Source organism: Schistocerca gregaria, chromosome 3 (assembly GCF_023897955.1).
Source record: "Schistocerca gregaria isolate iqSchGreg1 chromosome 3, iqSchGreg1.2, whole genome shotgun sequence".
NCBI classification, from domain to species: Eukaryota; Metazoa; Arthropoda; class Insecta; order Orthoptera; family Acrididae; genus Schistocerca; species Schistocerca gregaria.
The window spans coordinates 430,479,510-430,501,705 of NC_064922.1; the positions used below are offsets into that span (position 1 = coordinate 430,479,510).

General features: G+C 38.2%; 1 protein-coding gene across 2 annotated transcripts in view; it reads left to right on the plus strand.

Annotated features, from left to right (window-relative positions):
• LOC126354597 (solute carrier family 22 member 7-like) overlaps positions 1 to 19,409 on the plus strand; it is a 190,160-nt gene extending 170,751 nt beyond the window's left edge. For both annotated transcript variants that reach the window (XM_050004348.1, XM_050004349.1), the window contains 2 exons: positions 2,760 to 2,947; positions 18,585 to 19,409. In XM_050004348.1, coding sequence (XP_049860305.1) covers positions 2,760 to 2,947; positions 18,585 to 18,803 — 407 coding nt within the window. In that variant the 3' untranslated portion in view covers positions 18,804 to 19,409. The remainder of the gene's footprint in view (positions 1 to 2,759; positions 2,948 to 18,584) is intronic.
• Positions 19,410 to 22,196: the final 2,787 nt, after the last annotated feature.

Here is a 22,196-nt window from a genome sequence, read left to right on the forward strand (position 1 = left end):
TACCCAAGAGGATGCCATCATCATTTAATCATACAGTAAAGCTGCATGTCCTCGGGAAAAATTACGGCTGTAGTTTCCCCTTGCTTTCAGCCGTTCGCAGTACCAGCACAGCAAGGCCGTTTTGGTTAATGTTGCAAGGCCAGATCAGTCAATCATCCAGACTGTTGCCCCTGCAACTACTGAAAAGGCTGCTGCCCCTCTTCAGGAACCACACGTTTGTCTGGCCTCTCAACAGATACCCCTCCGTTGTGGTTGCACCTACGGTACGGCCATCTGTATCGCTGAGGCACGCAAGCCTCCCCACCAACGGCAAGGTCCATGGTTCATGGGGGGGGGGGTTCACATATTATGTCACTGTAAAGTGGCCTTCATGCATTTTTTCAGTAGTTCTATGAAATATTAAAAAATTTACATCACATTTTATTAATTAAAACATAACGGAATTAAAGGCTGCTGCCAATAAGCATTGATTTATATCAATGGGGAAAGTCGAAAATTTGAACCAAACCGGAATTCGAGTCGGGTCTCCTGTTCAGTTGGAAGATGTTCTGACCACTATGCCATCTGAGCGCAGTGGACAGCACAACCACATGTATTACTCTATCACACCTCCCGTCAGACCCAAATTCTCAACTTTATACCACATACTACTGAAGTAGTGCCCCTGCTCATTAACTTCTCATTAACATATGTTTTGTGTCTGAACTGCCCAGTGACTCGCCGAGATATTTTGGTTATACACTGAAGTGCCAAAGAATCTGGTATAGGCATGCATATTCAAATACACAAAAATGTAAACAGGCAGAATACGGCGCTACAGTCGACAACGCCTATATAAGACAACATGTGTCTGGTGCAGTTGTTATATCGGTTACTGGTGCTACGGTGACAGGTTATCCAGATTTATCTGAATTTGAATGTGGTGTTATAGTCGGCGAACAAGCGATGGGCCACAGCATCTCTGAGGTAGCTATGAAGTGGGGATTTTCCTGTACGACCATTTCACGAGTGTACCGTGAATATAATGAATTTGGTAAAAGAGTAAATCTCTGAAAACACTGCGGCCGGGAAAAGATCCTGCAAGAACAGGACCAACACGACTGAAGAGAATCGTTCAACGTGACAGAAGTGCAGCCTTTCCGCAAATTGCTGCAGGTTTCAAAGCTAGGCCATTAACAAGTGTCAGCGTGTGAACCATTCAACGAAAGATCGATACGGGACTTTGGAGCTGAAGGCCCATTCGTGTACCCCTAATGACAGTGCTACACAAAGCTTTATGCTTCACCTGGACTCGTCAACACCGACACTGGACTTTTGATGAGTGGAAACATGTTGCATGGTCGGACGAGTCTCGTTTCAAACTGTATCGGTTAGGTGGACATGTACAGGTATGGAGACAACCTCTTGAATCCGTGGACACTGCTTGCCAGCAGGGGACTGTTCAAGCTGGTGGAGGCTAATGGTGTGGAGCGTGAGCAGTTGGAGTGATATGGGCTCCTTGATATTTCTAAATACGGCTCTAGCAGATGACACATACATAAGCATCTTGTCTGGTCAACTGCTTCATATCCACTGTGGATTCTGACGGACTAGGGCAATTCCAGCAGGACAATGCGAGACCCTACACGTCCAGAGTTGCTACAGTGTGGCTCCAGGAAGACTCTTCTAAGTTTAAATTTAAACACTTCCGCCGTCCACCAAACTCCCCAGACATGGTCATTACTGAGCATATCTGGAATGCTTTGCAACGTGCGGTTCAGAAGAGATCTGCACCCCTCGTACTCTTAAGGATTTATGGACAACCCTGATGGATTCGTGGTGTCAATTTCCTCCAGCACTACTTCAGATATTAGTCGAGTCCGTGCCTCGTCGTGTTGGGGCACTTCTTCTTGCTCGTGGGGACCCTACACGATATTAGGCTGGTGTATCAGCTTCGTTGGCTCTTTAGTGTTACAGCTGATGATAGTAGCTGCTGTTTGACAGGGTATGTGTCAGTAGCTGCTTGGATGTAAGTGTAATTTAAGTGTTGCTCATTTGTGTAATTATATAAGTTCACTGGACAAAACATTTGTTACCTCTTGAGAAGACCAGTCTGGTCTGTTTGATGTGGTATGGATATTGTGGAGCTGAAATGTGGTCATGCGTCCATCAGTCACTGATGTAAGTCATGGCAACCTAGTGATGTGTAGTTGCCACACTTCTGTATGGAATCAACACATTAAGGTGGTCGACGTGAAAATATCGCGCCTGGATGTGACCGTGATCTCACCTTGGATGAAGCTGCCCAGTTCAACATGGACTGTCCGACGTGTCACTCCTTGTCAATGACAGCTGGTTTCAATCTGCCAGGAACTACTGCTGTCAGCAAAAGCTGGTCCATCTAGATACCTTAAAGAGTAAACACTGTGAAGGGAACTGCTTGCTGTGTGGTTTCGGATACCTCGAAAAGGCCATTGCTAAAAGCAGCTCACAAGGCTGCAGGTACTCAGTCGGCCAAGCTGCACAGAACAGCTGCCTCCGTCCATCACAGCACAGCACGACTCTCGGGCTCACCTAATAACAGCAGCCATATCACGATACAAGTATTTGTATATTTATCCTGATCCAAAATAACAGACAGCATGTAACTCTTAATGTGAGTATGATAAATAAAAAATAGAACATTATGTGATATTTTAAAAGAAATATATTCAAGTGTCAAAAACTGTTCAGTGACTGAGATGTAATATATTTACGAAATCTTTTGTCTTATTTTCCAGTATCTTCTGAAAAATGGCTCATACCCATTGGGTCTCTGATGATACAGTTCTTCTCCAGTTCGTCTTTATTACTTACGAACTTACAGGGCATGGAAATACATCCTACACGTTTACGCCAAACATCCATCGCCGTCGAATATTTAATTGTCTCTTGCGTCATGTGTGCAAATCCGTACCTTTCATACCTGGTATGTATGTAAGTATTTATTTATAGATAACGAGATGAAAAATTGTGATTGTGCAGTCATATTCTACTACACCAAGGCTGCACTGTGCTTGCCAAAAAATATTTTTTTAGAAACAGCAGCAGTTTAGTACCATTTGATTTGTTATAAGCGTATTAACGTAGAACTATCCAGTATTTTCCGCAGACGTACGTGAAACTCAAGGCAAAGAAAATATCAAACTAATTCGTTCCAGCAGCGAAACGCAGATGATATGGGGATCAGGTTCCTTAGCTTTTCACTTCAAGAAACCTTTCACTCGTGACTAAACTAATAACATGATTTACTTTACGAATAATCACGAGTGACTCATAAAATAATGACCAAGAAATTTTTCATAAATACGGTAGCAAATTAGTTAATGTCCTTGATACAAACGTAAGTTTTCTTATAGATTCACATTGACCAACCAGTGATATCATCTTTTTGAGGTACTAGTGCCCAAGAAGTTACATGAAACTGGTTTTCAGTTTTCAACTTCTCAACATTCCAAAGTTTACAAATCAGTCAAAGAAAATGTGTAGCACTGCATAGAATATGCTTGTTCACTGTGTTAAAAAAAAGAAGTTCATTGTTTGTGAAATCTTATGGGACTTAACTGCTAAGATCGTCAGTCCCTAAGCTTACACGCTACTTAACTTCAATTATCCTAAGGACAAACACACATACCCATGCCCGAGGGAGGACTCGAACCTCCGCCGGGACCAGCCGCACAGTCCATGACTGCAGCACTAGACCGTTCGGCTGACTGAGTTCCGTCCACAGGAATTAGCTTCTTATGCATGTCAGATCATTTGGGAGATATGCCAAAATTTATTTAAGTGTGTTATTTGTAAGAAGATGACATATTCAATGACTGTCGATTCAATGATCACTTTAGATCTACAGTCATTTTTGTGATTGAAGAATTGGTTAAATATGCATTAATATCACCAAAATCGATCAACAGCAGCAGAATTGAATATGCGGTGATTTGATCGTGGATTCTTTTCGCACCGTCCCGGCTTCAATAATAGTGTCGAAGCTTTACCAAAACAGAATTTTTGCCTGCGAAAAACACATGCGAAATAATTATATTTCCAAAGAAACAATAGAATCATTGACTTCTCCAAACGTTGCAATAAATTTTGCGTGAGATTAACATGTAAATGATTTAAGTACTTTTAGTGAATTTCTGTACTGTTACAACAACTTCTATATGTCTTTATTTGTTGGATCGACTGTTATTCATCACACTATCGGAAGAATGCGTACAGTTCGTATCACACATCTTATCTCGGGATGGTATTCTGCCTTAAGGAATAGCAGAAATATCCTACTGATGAAGCATTTAATAGTAATTTCCGTATGACGTATCGAACATAAAGTGGACGTATTCCCACCGTTTAACCCTCTCATGTGTAGAAATCTTAGAATTCTACGCCTCTCTTTCTTCTAAAAAAACTCATCCTCTAATTGGCTATGTCTTTACCTCAACAGCTTAAGAAATGTCAGAGTTTTAGCTGATGCTTCCAGGAGTGAACTATTACTTAGGTAATGTCTCTCTCTGTGCGAATTGTTTCATTGATTATGTGGCGCGAAAAATGTCCCGTCGCCTCTTGTGTTATTGGTTTATACTGCGTCCGTAAGAATTTCGCTTATGGTACCTGTCATGCGAGAAATTATACTGGTTTCGATGTGATTTATTATTGCTTCTTCTCACTTACATACGTAAATGCAACGTAGCTGCCCTGTTACCTCTATTTTACCGCAGTTCTCCAGTAGGCGGCTCTTACCAACAAACACTTTCAAACATGACGGCAGAAAATGAGCTTCTCATACTTCATTTAGTCTGGCAAATGAACAGCATTTGTACCCCATTCTAAGATCACCAGTGATGTAAGGGTTATTATGCATTATGTTTGTTCACTGGAGCTATTAGGTTATTCGCGAGACCCTAGCTCCATTGATTTCTGGGTTTCCCAACATGTGTCTCGACGTATGGTTTCACTTGTGATGTTGGATGCCTCAACGCCTAGAGGCGTCTGTGAATTCGCTTACCAAGGCTCACCATTAACAAACATTAAATACGATCAATAACAAACAATCGAAAATATGCCAGTAACAGTGCATAACACTGCAACTCTTGACAACTTCGCTCCTCACTGCGATGGCAATTTAGCGAACAAAAATACTAATTGTTCTTTTTCTAAGCAAAGTGAAAATGGTACTTCACAGGTACAATCAAACTCCTCGTTACAAACAGTGGTTTCTGAGTCGAAAACAGTACAGCCTCCACTAAACTTGCTTACTGTTCTGTTCTTTGTACAACAGAGCAAAGAATTTAACCACCACTTATATGTGCTGCTCTATTTTTTAAACTACTTTCTACACACGATATATGCCCTCACTATAAGCTTAAGGATGTGGAACCAAGGAAGAAAGATCAGAGTTATGGTTCCATCAATGACAATGTAAGAAGTGACGCAACATAGGTTCACGTTGAGGAATGATGGGAAAGGTTGTGCCCTTTTGTGCGGAACCATTCCGGCATGTGCCTAAGCAATTTAGGGAAGCAACAGAATTCCTGAATTTGGATAGCCGGAGTTTGCTCAAAACTATCCTCTTCCCAAATGAAAGTGCAATGTCTTACCCACAGCACCACGTCGTCCGATTTTAGGCGCGTGTTTGCTAGCGTTGAGTTCAGTGTTAATGAAGTAACCCTAACTGTTGTGTGATGCAGCCTTTACACAGGAGTTGGGACATTCTTTTTATTTTTCTTTTTTCTTTTTTTTTTTGTGCTTCTCTTTCCTGCAATAATTCATGGGTTTACTGCAATTGGAAGATATAAATCTTGGAATTATTTAGACACCAATACTTGAAAACATTTTTTTCATGCATCTGTTTATTTGTTTACTGTATCCTTTATGGAACAGAAATTCATACACATACAGACCATCACTCACACATTTTGTTAAAGTGAAATCAAAACATAGTGCAAAGATTTTATGACAGTACTGCTTTCCAAAAGTTTGTGCACATTCATAGAAGTCCCACCGTAGTGAATTATATGATTTACATAATATTTTCGTTTAGGAGAGAGTGTTGTACCTTAGTATGCATCTCAAATGTTTACCTGTACCCACCTGTGTAAAAGAAGTTAAATACATTTTATTATCCCATATTTAAACAATGATAACTGCTTTTATGTGCTTCAGTCTTTTTCAAGACGTACAAAAATTACTTGAGGAAAATTAATGTCTTTCCAAATGTGAATAAATGTTCCAAGTTACAACATGATCATGTACCTACAAACAAACATCATATTGAAATTTAATCGTTGCAATCGAGAAAAATCTTATCATGATTGTATTTAATCATGTCTCTCTGTTACATTATTATTCTACTACACAACAATAATCAATAAGTGAAATCAAATTAAGCAGAAGTATTATAAAAAACCATTTACAGATTAAATATTTTGAAATAGAAGTTGTTGGAACCAAAAACCAATTTCTATTTTCAAATGATGAAGACATAAAGAAACTCAATTCATTTTGCAACTATGACATGTTACATGGTATGGACCCTCTTCTATTAGAATATACAAGGTGTTGCACAACTGACAGTGTCTGGCTTAGTCGTCCACATGTTGTACAACTAATTCTAAAGATATGTAGCACTTTACTCATAAAATTTTGTACCTGAAGAATTAACAATATATTTGAATAGACTTAACAATATATTCCATATAGCTTTAGACTGCAAAATATTCACAAGCGCTGCACAAAACACAATGTCATCTATTACACATAAAACCTGTGGAAAATGACTGAAACTGCATGTGGCAGTCTCTAATGTACATTTCATCATGTGATTCTAAAATCATTCACTAGACTGAAGTACCACAAAAAGTCATCTGTTACTGGGTACACTATCCTCCAGGTACAAACCTCCCATTATAATTTCTGTCAGTAACACCAATGATTACTTAAATTATAGTTCTGGAAATATTGAGGGTGATACATGGAGGAAAAAGCATATATATGGGTTTAATAGAGACCTTATATACAGAAGAAACATGTGAAGAAATTAATCCATTCACTCTCTAGCTTATCAACAAGAATTCTCTCTCTTCTCTTTTTGTACTGTCCAAAAATTTGTAATTCTTCTACTTCATGATTTCTGGAAGTGTTTACAGTCTACTTCTATATGAAAGTGTGCCCATGTTTTTATGTATGTTCTGACAGCTAATTTTACGAATTGGTTATATTTGTAATAGTAGATGCATTCAGTGTATCTAGTGCGAAAACAGTTTTAAACGGGTAACTATTGGACATACGTTTGTAAATAGAAAGCAATGAACAGATGGAACTTTATATGGGATTCACATTATGTTGTTCCGTATTATCTGTAATACACACAGTAAGAAGGTGAACAGTCTGAAATGAAGGTAATATCAAAACAACAAACAAGGGTAACAATGCTGAAAGCACTTACACATTTGACAGTACACTACTGAAGCTTTAAATGTCAAAATTTAGGTCAGGCTTTACCCTGACTGTTTTTGATAGCAAAGGAAACAATTAGTTTATTGTTACCAGTCACTGTTTAATCTATTTTCATAAGGTGTTTGAGAAGTTTTAACCCCCCCTCATCAGATGAGTTTATTTGTATTAATATGACATATGTATGTTGTCTCAAGACTTTGGGGTAAGGTGTGGCACTGTCTCGTAGAGAAAACCATACACTATCTCAGAAGTTTGAAGTTTACTCAGTGGGGGTGGGGGGTGAGGGTTGGTCTGTGACAAAAAAAATGAACATAAACATAATAGTCACAAGCTCATTTTTCTGTCATAATACATCACATATAAACAGTTAAACTTTTAAATAAAGATTGTGTATAGAAAGTGATAGGTGCAAAAACTGTATAGCAAAATCAAACACTGTCTCAAAGTACAAGGAACATATAGCAAAACAAAACTACTCTTTTGGGGTGATTCTTAAAGTATTGTGGAGATAAATAATTAGATATGTTACAGAAAATATTTCAAGTGGTACACAAATCCTTTTCAGTCATGTTTATATAGCTCAAACTTCTACTAATTTATTGAATCAGGTGATGGGTTGAAAACATTTAATTTATGGAATCAGATGATGGGTTGAAAATAGTGAGTGCTATATAATTATTTTTTCCAAGAATGGCAAAATTAAACATAAATAAGTTATGATTGGGATTCAGATATATTGAAGTACTGAAGATATCAGATGTAAAATACAGGGAGTGGAAAGTTATTCACAACTTGTACAGAAACCAGAAGGAAGTTGCAGCAGTTGAGCAATGTGAAACAGAAGCAGTGGTTGAGAATGGAGTGAGGCAAGATTGCAGCCTACTGCTGATGTTTTATTACTTGTGCAACAAAATAAACGATAACAGACAAAGACAAAGTAGAGAGAATGTAAAACGTAAAAGTGGCAGTGTCAAGAAAAATGTTTGTGAAGAAAAGAAACTTGTTAACATGGAATCGAGATTTCAGTGTTTGATGTTTTCTTAAAGTATTTACATGGAGTGTTGCCATGTATGGAAGTGAAATGTGGATGATAAATAGTTTAGACAAGAAGAGAATAGAATCTTTTGAAATCTAGTGCTACAAAAGTAGTAGGATTAGGTAAGTTGGTGTGTAACTATTGAGAAGGTACTGAATAGAACTCCGGAGAAAAGAAAATAGTGGCATGATATGACTAGAAGAAGAGATCAGTTGACACGACACATTCTGAGACATTATGGGTAACCAGTTTAGTAGCGGAGGAAAGTGTGGGTGATAAAAATTGTGGAGGGAGACTAAAACGAATACAGTAACCAGAGTCAGAAGGATGTAAGTTGCAGTAGTTATTCAGAGATGAGGAGGCTTGCACAGGATAGAGCAACATAGGGATGGACACCCACGTCGCCAGCTGACTGCCAAAACCATCCCCCAGTCCATGTTATAAGATAGAGCCCTCCTGAAGAACAGTATAGATCTTACGACAACACTAAAAGGGCCACACCAGCTGCAAGTTTTAGCGTGAGACTTTTTTGCGTCTCTGTTACGTTGGAAACGTTAAAAACATTGCCCCACCACGAAAAATACAAAGTTTCTCATTGGATAGACAGAATTTTTGTAGGCGAAGCTTAAGGTTAACATTGAGACCCTGACTGGTCAGTTGAAAACACAGCCAGATGGTTTAAAAAAAACTAACCTCGGTAAATTGTGGTAAGGAGAAGTTAGGAGAGAGTTGCTTCTGAGACGGCGAGGTGTGGATCTGCGCCGCCCGCCGCCCCCTGACACTGCCTAAACACCAACAAGGTAATGAATACACGCAATGCCGCATTTGTGAGCGCATAAGGCTTCACTCAGAACTGCAAAAGTCTCATCTGTTATATCCCCATTTTGTGTAATACTAGTGTCGATCGTCAATTAAAGCTCATGGTTTTCACATTTGCTACGTGAAGTTAAAATCTGGAACGCGATGATGCTTCTGTTATATAATTATTCAAAAGCCACATCAGCAACTGTAATTTATGACAAGTTAGATAAGTAATTAAAGGTAATTGAGGGTCACTGTAGACCATTTTGATAGCTTTCTCTTTTATGAAACTTAACTTAAATCTAAATCTTAGATGTGATATGGGATAGGTCATCCTTTTATCCATTGTAGAACTTGGAAACCCATTCACGGAATATTCATTCACATTTTTGTTGAATGCAGTTGGTTTTTATCATCTTGTATTAAAATTTTCCTTTTATCAATAGTGCAATTTATAATCAATGTTTTGTGAGTAGAATAAAATTTCCAATGGTAAACTTAACTGCTTTTTTGACGTTATTTTACCAGCTAACTAAAAATAGGAAAGCCTTGAACTCCTTCCACTAAATTTAGTTAGGATTAAGATTCTTTTACAGGGAGTGCAGTGGAGCTGACACTGAAATCATTAAGTATTTGGCTATATCATCGCTAGTCTCACTGAACTCTACATGTCATTTGTGGTCTGGCGTCTCCTTACCAGCAACAGGTCCCAAGTTCAAACTAGTCAATTCCCTAAAAAATACGCTCAGAGCGTCGTTGTGCGAAAGTGGTAGGGAGACACGACTTAGAACAGACAGACACCACGCAGAATGTTAGAACCTGATTACATAAATGAGTACTAGTTCCAGCTGTATAAACTTTACCAAAAACGATTCATACACCACTTGAAATATTTAATCTAACATATCTAATGATCTACTCCATCAAAAGTTTCAACAATGCCTTAAGACATTCTCTGAAATAATGGTTTTGTTTTGATATATGCTGTTTGACTTTGTAATAGTGTTTCTACTTTGTTTCTACTTCTCTGCACCTATCTGTTTTGTACATCAAATCTGTTTGCGAAGTGTAACAATTAATATGTGATGTATAATGACAGAGAAAGGAGTCTGTGATGACTGGAGATATTTTATTTTATTTTGGTTGTTTATTTGCACATTTACTATTACATTCCATTTTTTTGTCTAAGACGGTTTCCCCACCCTCCAATCCAATTGAGCGAAGTTCTGAGATAGTGTATTGTTTTCTCTACTAGACAGTGCCACAGGTTACCCAAAGTCATAACACAACACAAACATATCTTATTAATTTAGATAAATCCATATGATGATGGAGGCTTAAATCTTTGGAACATATTTTGGAAATAAATTAAATACTGACTGATAACAGCAAACTTCTTATTTCTGTCAAGAGATAAACCTATTATAGGGAAGTCGGAAAAAATAATGCAAAGGAGTATTTGTCAGCTCATAGTGGCAACAAGGTAGGCAATAGAAACTGTGATACTGAATAGAAACGAGTAATCTGCTACATATCACAAACTAAACAAACTCCCAGAGAATGAACCAAAGAAACATGAAATTAAATATAGACAATTAGAAAACAGTTCAAAAACAATAAGTTGTATAAAAAAAAGAACTAAGAAATAATCAGGATATAAAACAGAAAGGCCGAATAATAATCATTATGAAAAAACATACTGAAACAAAAAGCTCTTAAAGTTTTCATGGAAAACAACACAGTGCAGCTGAACAAAATCCAAGAAAACAATTCTACAACAAAATCAAAGGAAGTTAAAGAAGACACATTTTGTGTTGGTCGAATGTGAAAAGAAATACATCACGCAGATGAACCCTAAAGCACACAAGGAAGGATGTCCAATTAGACCAGTAATAAATGTATTGAATAAGCCTGCATACAAACTCTTTTACAAGGATATTCATTTTCTGAACATGTGTTTGACATATGAAATAACACATACTGTATAAACTGTACCACACTTGTCACTGAAATAAGAAAATTAAATGTTCCAAATGGTGTCCACTGTATATAAACAAGATGTCACAAATTGGTACTCCAATCACTATAAAAGAAGTCATTGCAGTTATAAAGAACAATTTACTGAAATTAAGAAATTGTTCACAAAGTAACACCGTTGAGTTTATAGAGTCAATAGTACCAATCTTTAACTACAATTATTTTGCATTCAATGGTATTATTTATCACCAACCTGCTGGTAGGAATTGGCTATTGTTTTGTAAGTATCGTCAAATGGACCAGACTGAGTCATTATATGCAGCAAAAAGAAAGACCTGTGCTACTAAGACAAAATGTATTCCTTCTAGGACCAACTTTATTGATTATAAATACAAAGTCGAACATGATTGTTGTAATTTGAACCAGGTGCTGGTGTGTAGCATATAGGAAAGGGATTAGGAAAATTATTAATCATTTGTGCACATACTCATGTTTAAATGAACGATCTTTATGAAAATAAGTAAAATGTCGAAAGGCTTGATACAATAAGATATGATTCCTCAGGGTGGGGGTGGGGGGCTGTAACATAAAATGTAAACATTTATTTAAAAACTCATTACAGCCATGTTTATTAATGTAAAAATCTAAAATTTTGCATGTGTAAAGCAAAATAGTTACGTTTTAACGGAAAAATATAATAAAATATTCAGGATTTACATTTTGCTAGAAAATTGAATTTTTAATTCTTTTTATTGTGTTTTTTTTTTTTATAAAAAGCCGTAACTCAAATTCTAATCAAGCAACAGTTATTAATGCATGGTCAAACTGTAGCCTCATAGAGTTTTTAATTTTGCACATCCAATATTAACGTTATTTCTACATACAACCACTTAAAAATCAGAATCTAACTGCAGGATCTCTTTTTTTTTAGTTCTAGGAAGACAGCAACACGTTGCAAACAGTTCCTGAAAATTTCATTGCATTAGCGCATATACTTTTTGAGAAAACCATTCTAATAACGTAAAAAATGTAAAACAGAGAAAATAAGATTAAAAAATTTTCTTCTCATACATTCATATGTATTATGCTTACCTCAATTTTAAAATGCTTCATACTGATACTCCTCATCCTCCAGGTTTCTCTTCTCGCCTTTTCGAATCTGCCTGGCCTGTATTTGCAAGCGAGACACTAATCTATTAGCTTCCTTGACCCTGCTCTCGTCGATGGTGTAAAATGCTTTTGTTGTAAACACACCAGGATCCACACCAACTCCCTTTAGCGTTTCAGTTGTGCCATTATTTCCTTTATCATAATATAAATTGTAGACACCTGTTTTGAATACTTCTATTACACATAATGTCCTTTTTGAGCATCTAATCAAAACTTAATTATTGAGACTTTCATTTGCACTTTGTCTTTCCAAGAAGACAATTCCTCAATAAATCAGGGTTTGCAAGAAATCTGATCATGAGCTTAATTGCTTTCATAAAAGGTTCTGGTAATGAGTGTTTATATGAATAGGTGTTATTTCTGTTGGCATTAGTGTTTGGTCAGTGGAGAGTTTGTGGAAAAAAATTGCCTCTAAGTTATGTTTCTCCTGATAGTTCTCCCATAAAATAAATGAAGAGAATCAATTTCTTTCAGAGCAAGCCTTTTCCTCCTTGTGATTTTCCATCTAAAGTATTTCACCTTTCTTCTCTTTCAGCAAGCGACGAAGCCTACCACCAAGCCTCTTTTTGATGTGGTCAACATATTCCAACTTTTCTATTGCTCTATTGTATAGATTTTTATCTGTTACAGCTTTGAACGAAGAGGAGTCGAGATCACCAAGGTATTTATTATATTTAACACTATACTGGTCCTCAGATCTGGAGGACATCCTCAGAACTTCAGCAGCTTCCATGATCCCACTACAGCCACTATAATTTTTAGAGCATGCTGCTGCATGCTTTTCTTGCCATAGTTTCTCATTGTCTACATTGTTGGACATTTTCCTTGTTGCACACTGGTGGAAATATTTAGACAAAATTTCTACATCTAAAACTTTACCTGAGTCAATAGCAACAACAGTTGCTACTCCATACAGAGATGTGTGAGCCCTTTTCACCCAGGCCCCATCTATAGACACACAAAGGTCAGTAACATTTGTAGAGGATTCACTGTTATCAGTATCTACCCTCACGATCTATTTCTTTTTGGTTTATTTCCACCAATTCTTCCACTGCTTTCTTCACAGAAACTTCGGCAGTATCGCATACAGCATCAGACACTTCATTATTTATTTTTTCAGACCTTGCACAAGGTGGAGGCATGTACAGAAAACCGCAAAATAATTTAACTTCTTCCTTGCCCTGTGCAAGGCATCTCAGAGCATATCCTAACCTAAAATAGCTCACATAGGTACCAGATCAGCTGTTTTGGAGGATGAAAATGAAAATTAATAGCCACACGGATTACAAATTAATTTAAAAACACAAGCTATTCACACTCTTCTTTCTTCAACAACACTCATGCATTTCGTGTTTTTACAGCTAACACATGAACATGAACACTTTATAGCCTGGCAGAGAAGCTTTAAATCAATAAGTCTGAATCAAGTGGAATCCATATAACATTATTCACACACCTGTACAATTCTCCTGTTCCCAGTTTCAATGCTGAAGCTGAGAGCTTATGTTCTTCATTTCGAGGTACTCCCCCTTTTTTGTTGGTAAACCGATTTCCATGAAACCTGTTAGAGAAACACAATTTTTCCACCACCCATTATGCATGAATCTTGACTTCCAAGTAAAGGTTTGCGAATTAAACCTTCCACCTACTAATATGTGTTAGTATTGTCAAAACGTAAATAAGCAACATGCAAGAAAGTTTTCAGGCAAACATATAGGTATCAGCCAGAGATGTAGATGTCAGCCAAAGATATCGAACGAAAATAGCTTGCACACTGACAAAATTTCCTCTGAAGAAAGGAGTTTCCCAAATGTCGGAAAAGGTAGGCATTTCTAAAGCTGCTATCACGATAAAATTTACAGAGAACATCGATTAGACTGTGTAGATGAAGAAAATAATATTTTTGAAAAATCGATTTTTTGGACCAAAATCCTTAAACAACAATGCTTTTATCACATTTTTTCTGTTGGAAGCGGTAGGCTGTCTCCGTGGTGCCCCATGGAACGCAGGCCCATGAGCTCACTTATGGGCAATCGTAGCCAGTACAAGGGTCCACCAGATAGTCCTATTATAGGAGATATAGGCAAGTACGAACGATTTGGTTATCCCTGCCCTTAGGTGGGAGGTCACTGCTGGATAGTCTTGTATGGCGCAGGCTGCCTGACTTACTTGCCACGCATATCTGTTCGTTCACCCCTGCCCGCCGCTGTCCCTGGATGCGTGCAGGTGGGCAGTTAGCGCATTTCGGGTCAAAAGCAGTTGTTGAGGAAATTTTTTAAGTCCAGTATCTAGAATAGTGAGAGCACTGTGATTGCTCGTAGTGGCATTCAAGTTTACATCCAACCAATTGCTCACTCCATGGACGGTCTGTTCCAGACTCAGCTTGCCCTTTTCTCACACGAGATCCTGTGAACCATGGATGAAGGCCAATAGGTGGCCTTCAGATTCCTAGATACCTGCAAAGCATCCGGCACTGTGCCACCTTACCGTATGTTAGTGATGAAACAAGTTAGATTTCCAGGTATGTGAGTGGCTCGAAGACTTCTCAAGTAATAGAATTCAGTACGTTGTCCTCGACGGGGAGTGTTTGCCAGAGGCAAGGGTATCTTCAGGTGTGTCCCAGGGTAATGTTATTTTCTATATACATGCATGATCTGCCCGACAGGGTAATTAGCTGTCTGCAGCTGCTCGCTGATAATGCTGTGCTGTAGGGGAAGTGTCGTCTCTGAGTGAATGTAGGACGATACAAGATGACTCAGACAAATTTTCTAGTTGATATTGTGTATAACAGCTGCTGACAAGTGTAAAAAAAAAGTAAGTTAATGCAGACAAGTAGGAAATGCAAACCCATAATGTTCAAGAACAGCATTAATAGTGTGCTGTTTAACACAGTAACGTCGACTGAATATCTAAGCGTAACGTATCAAAGTAATATGAAGCAGAATGAGGATGTAAGTAGGCGAATGGCTAATGTCGGTATATTGGGAGAATTTTAGGAAAGTATAGTTTATCTGCAAAGGAGTTGGCATATAGGACACTAGTGTGGCCCATTGTTGAGTACTGTTCAAGCACCAGGTAGGATTAAAGGAAGAAATTGAAGTAATTTAGATGCGAGCTGCTAGACTTGTTACCGGCAGGTTCGAACAACACGCGAATGTTATTGAATGCTCCAGGAACTCAAATGGGAATCACTGAAGGGACCACGACTTCCTTTTCGAGGAGCACTGTAGAGAAAATTTAGAGTACCGGCGTTTGAGGTTGACTACAGAACAAACGTATTGCCGCGAAAGTACATTTCGCGCAAGGATTATAAAATTAAGATTAGAGAGCTTAGGACTCATGTGGATGCATACAAACAATCGTTTTCCCCTCACCCTATTTGCGGGTGGAACATGAAGGAAAATGACCAGTAGTGGTTCAGGGTACCCTCCGCAGTGCAACTTACAGTGGCTTGAGGAATAAGTACGTCGGTGTAGAAGTAGAAGGCTGTAAACGTCAATATTGGCAGTGAACGGAATCTTATAACTTATTGGCGGCTCAGCTGTTTCCATCCGCCTCTATTCTGTCGACAGACTGCTACATTTTTCTATTGGATATCTGACCAATTTCAAGTTTCTCGCATTACTTTTCATGCCGAAGCTGTATTTACTGACAGCTGCGACGTGTTAAGCCATCATTATTGATAACGTCCAAATCAAAATGAGGTTTTTGCTATCCAACAAGTTTTCATAATGCTTTCTAACTCCTTTTCCATTCCATCTGACAATGCAATTTTTATCCAAATTAAGTAATTACTTCACAGCAGAAACTTTTGTCATGCATATTGATAAATCTAATAGCAATCGACAATTCTCATGGCGGCTGCAGTGTAACACGTGTTAAGTTCGGCTCGCGAAATTTAGTCGAATTCGAAGGTGTTCTCGCAGGTGGTGTTGTCTAGTACAAGTGGAAATCGTGTAAACAACAGTGTTCTGTGCAGTAGTGCTATTTTTTTCTGTGCTCCGCCAATATCTGCGAGAAAATGGTAAACAGAAGAATCAACAGCAGCGCGTCCAGCAGCGGGGAAGCAGCAGGTGCGGCGGGCCTGCTCCTGGCGGAAGGTGCAGCCGCGGCTCCCGGTATAGCGGAGCTGGTCCGCTCTGAGGTAAACGCTGCGCTTCGCGATAAAAACAATCTCGATCTGATAGCAGGCACCATATCAGATACTGTAACGGCAGCAGTATTGGCCAAAATGCGTGAAACTGTTGAGGCCAATACTGCCGAAATTACAGCACTAAAAAAGTCTATGTCTGAATACGAGAAAAAGGCACGAGAGTTGGAAGTGAAACTATCTGCCGCCACAGACGAGCTAGAACAGTACCAAAGGCGAAATAGTCTACGACTGTTTGGAGTAGCAGAAAATAAAGAAGAAGACACGGACAACCTGCTTATACAGGTTGCGCGTGAAAAATTAGGCGTCGAAGTGACCAAGGCAGACATTGACAGGAGCCACCGGGTGGGACGAAAACTACCAGGTGCTACCAAACCTCGTCCAATAATAATTAAATTTGTGTCGTACCGAAAAAGGGCTGAGATCTTTACCCAGAAGAAGAAGTTAGCAAGGACAGGGATTACAATAAGGGAAGATCTGACACACGAGCGGCTAAAGATTTTAAACAGTGCCATATCCCATTTCGGTTTTCAGAATGTGTGGACTCAGGATGGCAGAGTTATCATTAAGACTGCAGCTGGAAAGAAGACAGTCACAAACATGACAGAACTAAATAGTATTAAGTGAACCTATTCGAGCCAAAAGTCAAACTTAACACCATTTGCAAATTTTAACAGTCCCATACTCAGATATAGTCTTGTAATTGTATTAACTTTTTAATTATTTGTACCTTCAACTAATTGTTTTTGTAACTGTATTAACTTTTTAATTATTTGTACCTTCAACTAATTGTTTTTGTAACTGTATTAACTTTTTACTATTTTTTTGTGTCTTTAGCTGTAGCCATTGCTTAGTTTTAGTTACTGCTAATACTTTTCTCATTTTCTCAGTTTATTCTCTTCCATTCTGTAATAGTTCTATTGCAATTATTAGTCTCTCCTGTAGTTCATTAGTCAACCATCTCTTCGGTTTAAATTGTTCATAACAAAAATCACTATCAATATCACTTTAGCAAATTTAAATCTAATTGTAGCTTCCTACGATAATCACTACCAGTATCACTCTAGTAAATTTCAATTTAATTCTAGCTTCCTACGATACTCTATTTAATATTAAGCTTACTTCTCTCTGCTGGCAGCATCGGCCTCTTAAATCACTCCCCTTTCCCTTATTTCCACCCTAAGCTGTTTCAAATACTCTAATTACATTTTTCCTCTTACGACATAGGATACTCAGTGACACACAGCCGTCACCATTTTGGTCATATTCTCTCTGCACCGAATACCACTAATCCATTTTCTATACTCCCGCAACCTCAGGAAATCTCTTGCAGTCGCCTTTCTTTCGGCTCTCGCGGAGTCACAAACAGGGCGCGCAAAATCTCGGATACCCCTGTAATATGTCACTTGGCGGAAGCACCGGCCAGTGCTCCTCGCGGCAGGTAGTGCCTAACAAAGGGACAAACCAGTCTGCCACCCTACTCCAGGCTGTTCAGCGGAACGCGTCCGAGCTTTTAGCAGCTCACTGCAACATTCAGTCTTTACCTGCGCATTACGAAGAACTTAGTCTCCTTTTCCTTTATAATTTCCTTAATTATGTTTCATCATGTCTCTCTATTCTTCTTCTCCCTTCACCATGAGTCTCCCTCATACTCCCTGCTGCCAGCACTCCTATCTAAAATCTTTCTCTTCAATAATGTATTTTTCGAGGTGTACCTTTCTAATTGTTTATCTCACTTTTTGTATTAGATGTAGTTTAACATGCCTACTAAAACATATGACTGTAAAATAAGTAGAATGCCTGGTTAGATGTAAGAGAGGGCCTGATGGCCCTAATCTTGCCAGGTTAAATAAATAAATAAATAAATTCCAAGCTATTTTGTACTGTCTATAACAAGTATGTAAATTATTAATTACAACATGTGAACATGTATATCTCATCTAATATACTTTCATGACGCTCGTTTTCTGCTAATAGGGAAACACTGCTGGACAGCATTACCTATTTGGGATACTTGGCATCGTGATGATTTTTACATCAATTTTGATGTCATTTTTACCAGAATCATTGAATGAGAAGCTTCCAGAGACAATGAAAGACGCAGCACTCTACGGTTGTGACCAGAAGTTCTGGAGTCTTCCCAGGAGCAAGCCCAGCTTACCAGAGACTGTTACACTCTACAAACCTGATATTTGAGCACGTATACTGATGGATAATTTCAAAGTACAGTGCAAGAAAGTAGTTTACACTGTAGCACCAAACTTTCGACGTTAAACCACTTTGTCAGTTGCAAGCGTCGCTTAGTCACTTAATCAGTAACAGTTTTATTTCATGAGCCTGAAACATGGTGGACCACAATTTCAGTCTGTTCCAAACAAAACTTTGGTGGTTGTTGCTGAGGACTGAACTAAGAACTTTCACTTCAGTGGACAGTAACAGCTATCACTACGCCATGCGAGCAGTATTTGTTGTTTTTGTTACAGTTTGAAATTAGACGTTTGTTGATTAGTACTCTACAAAAGTGGGAACAGTAGATGCATGAAAAATAGCTGTTGCAAAAATCTTTACTACCTATTCTTAACAGCACATAACTTCCCAGCAGGATCCTCCGATTACTGAGATTACTTGAATTTCGTTAGTGCTGTCAGAGCCCTTGGCAAGAAAACTGGCAAATGTAACAGAATTTATTGTAGAAACAGTATAAAGTGAAGAAATAAAGTAAGGACGGAAAGGTGCCTAATAAAGAAGTATCCCTAGCAGTGGGATCGACTTTCTGAAACCATCTATCCAGTTTTGAAACCATCTATCCAGTTACTCAGGTTAAGACCCCCGATACCACACACTGCAGCCACTCACCCTGTTGGACCCTCATTTGCTAGTAACGAACGAAAAAAAATTCAGAATTTTGTGTGACAATCAATAATATTAAAACAGTGGCATCACTAAGTCTGGTTACATGGTATAATGGTTAGCAGATCTCCAAACAATAGCTTGTGGGATCGAATTTCCCCAGGTGCAGCAAATCTTTTTTATTTTTTAATGTTTATCGAAATGAATTTGATCATCATTTTTATTCAATTAATTGATTTAAATGTAATCTTTTATTTCCATTCCTTTGTCACATCATTTTAATCATATCAATTTCTTCATTTGCTCTCATTTTTCTTCGTATCATTCTTTTTCCACGTGAAATCTTTGTTCATGCATGTGTTAATTTAAATTTAATTTCTTTTGTTTTATCACCATGTTATTTTCATCCACATTATTGCGTTCATTATATCTACTTCTCATTTTGTTTGAATTTCGGTATACTTATAAAACCTTCTTTCATTAAAATCTTCATCTGCTTTTAGCGTGGCACCACTTGTTGATTACTTCTTGTAACTTGACCAATAAATCTTGTGTCAACGTGTGACACTCCAGATGGTTAATGTTAAGGTACCAAATGCCTTTTTTATGATGAAAATGTGTTCTCGGGAATTTAATTTCGCAGGTGTAGCATCAACGATCCGAGAACATCACAGGTTTTGTTTCAGTTTTAACTATTTGAGCTTGGATTGAAGATGACACGTATATGCTATTAAGTCGGCTATGTCCCATTAATACAAAAGTAAGTGTACTCGGCTATGTTGAGGCTCACAATTCGCCAAGTGTCTTCAAGATGATAACAGTCAGCCAGTGCTTTAAGTTCATTACATATGTTTGAAACAGGTTTCTGATCATCATTACTAATCGCGCAGTTAAAATCACCACCGATGACAAGTTTATTATTGTTTCTATGACGTAACTGGGAAAGTTCCTGACCAAAGAAACGGCTTCCATTGGTTTTGTTTTCACTACCAGATGGAGCATAAACGCTCACAAGAAATGCTTCGAGAATAGCACAAGCAATTCCACGTTCCTTGTTTCAATGTCATCAGTTCTAGTCAATGTACCAGTTCTATTCTCTGGTTAGATATTACAAATAAATGTGAAATCAACAATTTGACTAGCTGCTTTACTTCTGCCTTTTTTGTGCTAAAGGTATATGACATTTAATCTCCTTTAAGAAGTTCTTAAGAGAAATCGTCACAGTAACACTGAATATCATATTTATGTTAAAGTGAGAATGTTTCAGAGAGCGCCATTTATTGTTAAGCTATTCGGGCACCTCAGTGTCTATAGCGTCTGCCCATTCCACTAGCTTTACGCTTCTCTCAGCACTGGAGTTGCTTTTTTTTTATTCACCAGTCTTTTTTTTTTGAGTCATCAGTCTTTTGGTTGGTTTGATGCGGTTCGCCGCGAATTTCTCTCCTGTGCCAACCTTTTCGTCTCAGAGTAGCATTTGCAACCTACGTCCTCAGTTATTTCCTGGACATATGCCAGTCTCTCTCTACAATTTTGCCCTCTGAAGCTCCCTCTAGCACCATGGAAGTCACTCCCTGGTTTCTTAACAGATATTCTTGTCAGTGCTTTCCACATATTTCTTTCCTATCTGATTCTGCGCTGAACCGCCTCATTCCTTACATTATCAGTCCACCTGATTTTCAACATTCGTCTGTAGCAGGACATCTCAAATGCTTTGATTTTCTTCTGTTCCGGTTTTCCCAGTCCATGTTTCACTACCATACAATGCTATGCTCCAAACGTACATTATCACAAATTTCTTCATCAAATTAAAGCCTACGCGTTACGACAGTACATTTCTCTTGGCCAGGAATACCCTTTTTGTCATTGCTAGTCTACTTTTGATGTCCTCCTTTCTCCGTCTGTCTTTGGTTATTTTGCTACCTAGGTAGCGGAATTCCTTAAATTGATCTACTTCGTGACCATCAATCCTGATGTTAAATATCTCGATGTTCTCATCTCGGCTACTTCTCATTACTTTGGTTTTTCTTCGATTTACTCTAGATCCGTATTCTGTACTCATTAGACTGTTCATTCCATTCAGCAGATCCTGTAATTCTCCTTCAGTTTCACTCAGGATAGCGATGTCTTCAGCGAATCGTATCATTGATATTCTTTCACCTTGAATTTTAATTGCTTTTCTGAATCTTTGTTTTATTTCCATCTTGCTTCTTCGATGTACAGACTCAACAGTAGCGGTGAAAGGCTACATCCCTGTCTTACACCCTTTGTAATCCGAGTACTTCGTTGTTGGTCATCCAGTGCTATTATTCCCTCTTGGCTCTTATACATGTTGTACATTAAACTTCTCTACCTATAAGTTATCCCAATTTTTCTTAGACTTTCCAACATCTTGCACCATTTCATATTGTCGAACGCTTTTTCCAGGTCGACAAATCCCATGAAAGTCTCTTGATTTTCTTTAGTCTTGCTTCAATTATCAACCGCAACGTCAGTATTAACTCTCTGGTGCCTTTATCTTTCCTAAAGTCAAACTGATCGTCATCTAACACATCCTCAATTTTCTTTTCCACTCTGCTGCATATTACTGTTTTCAGCAATTGGATGCATGAGCTATTAAGCTGATTGTGCGATAATTCTCGCACTTGTCAGCTCTTGCAGTCTTTGGAATTGTGTGGATGATATTTTTCCAAAAGTCAGATGGTACGTTGCCAGATTCATACATTCTACACACCAACGTGA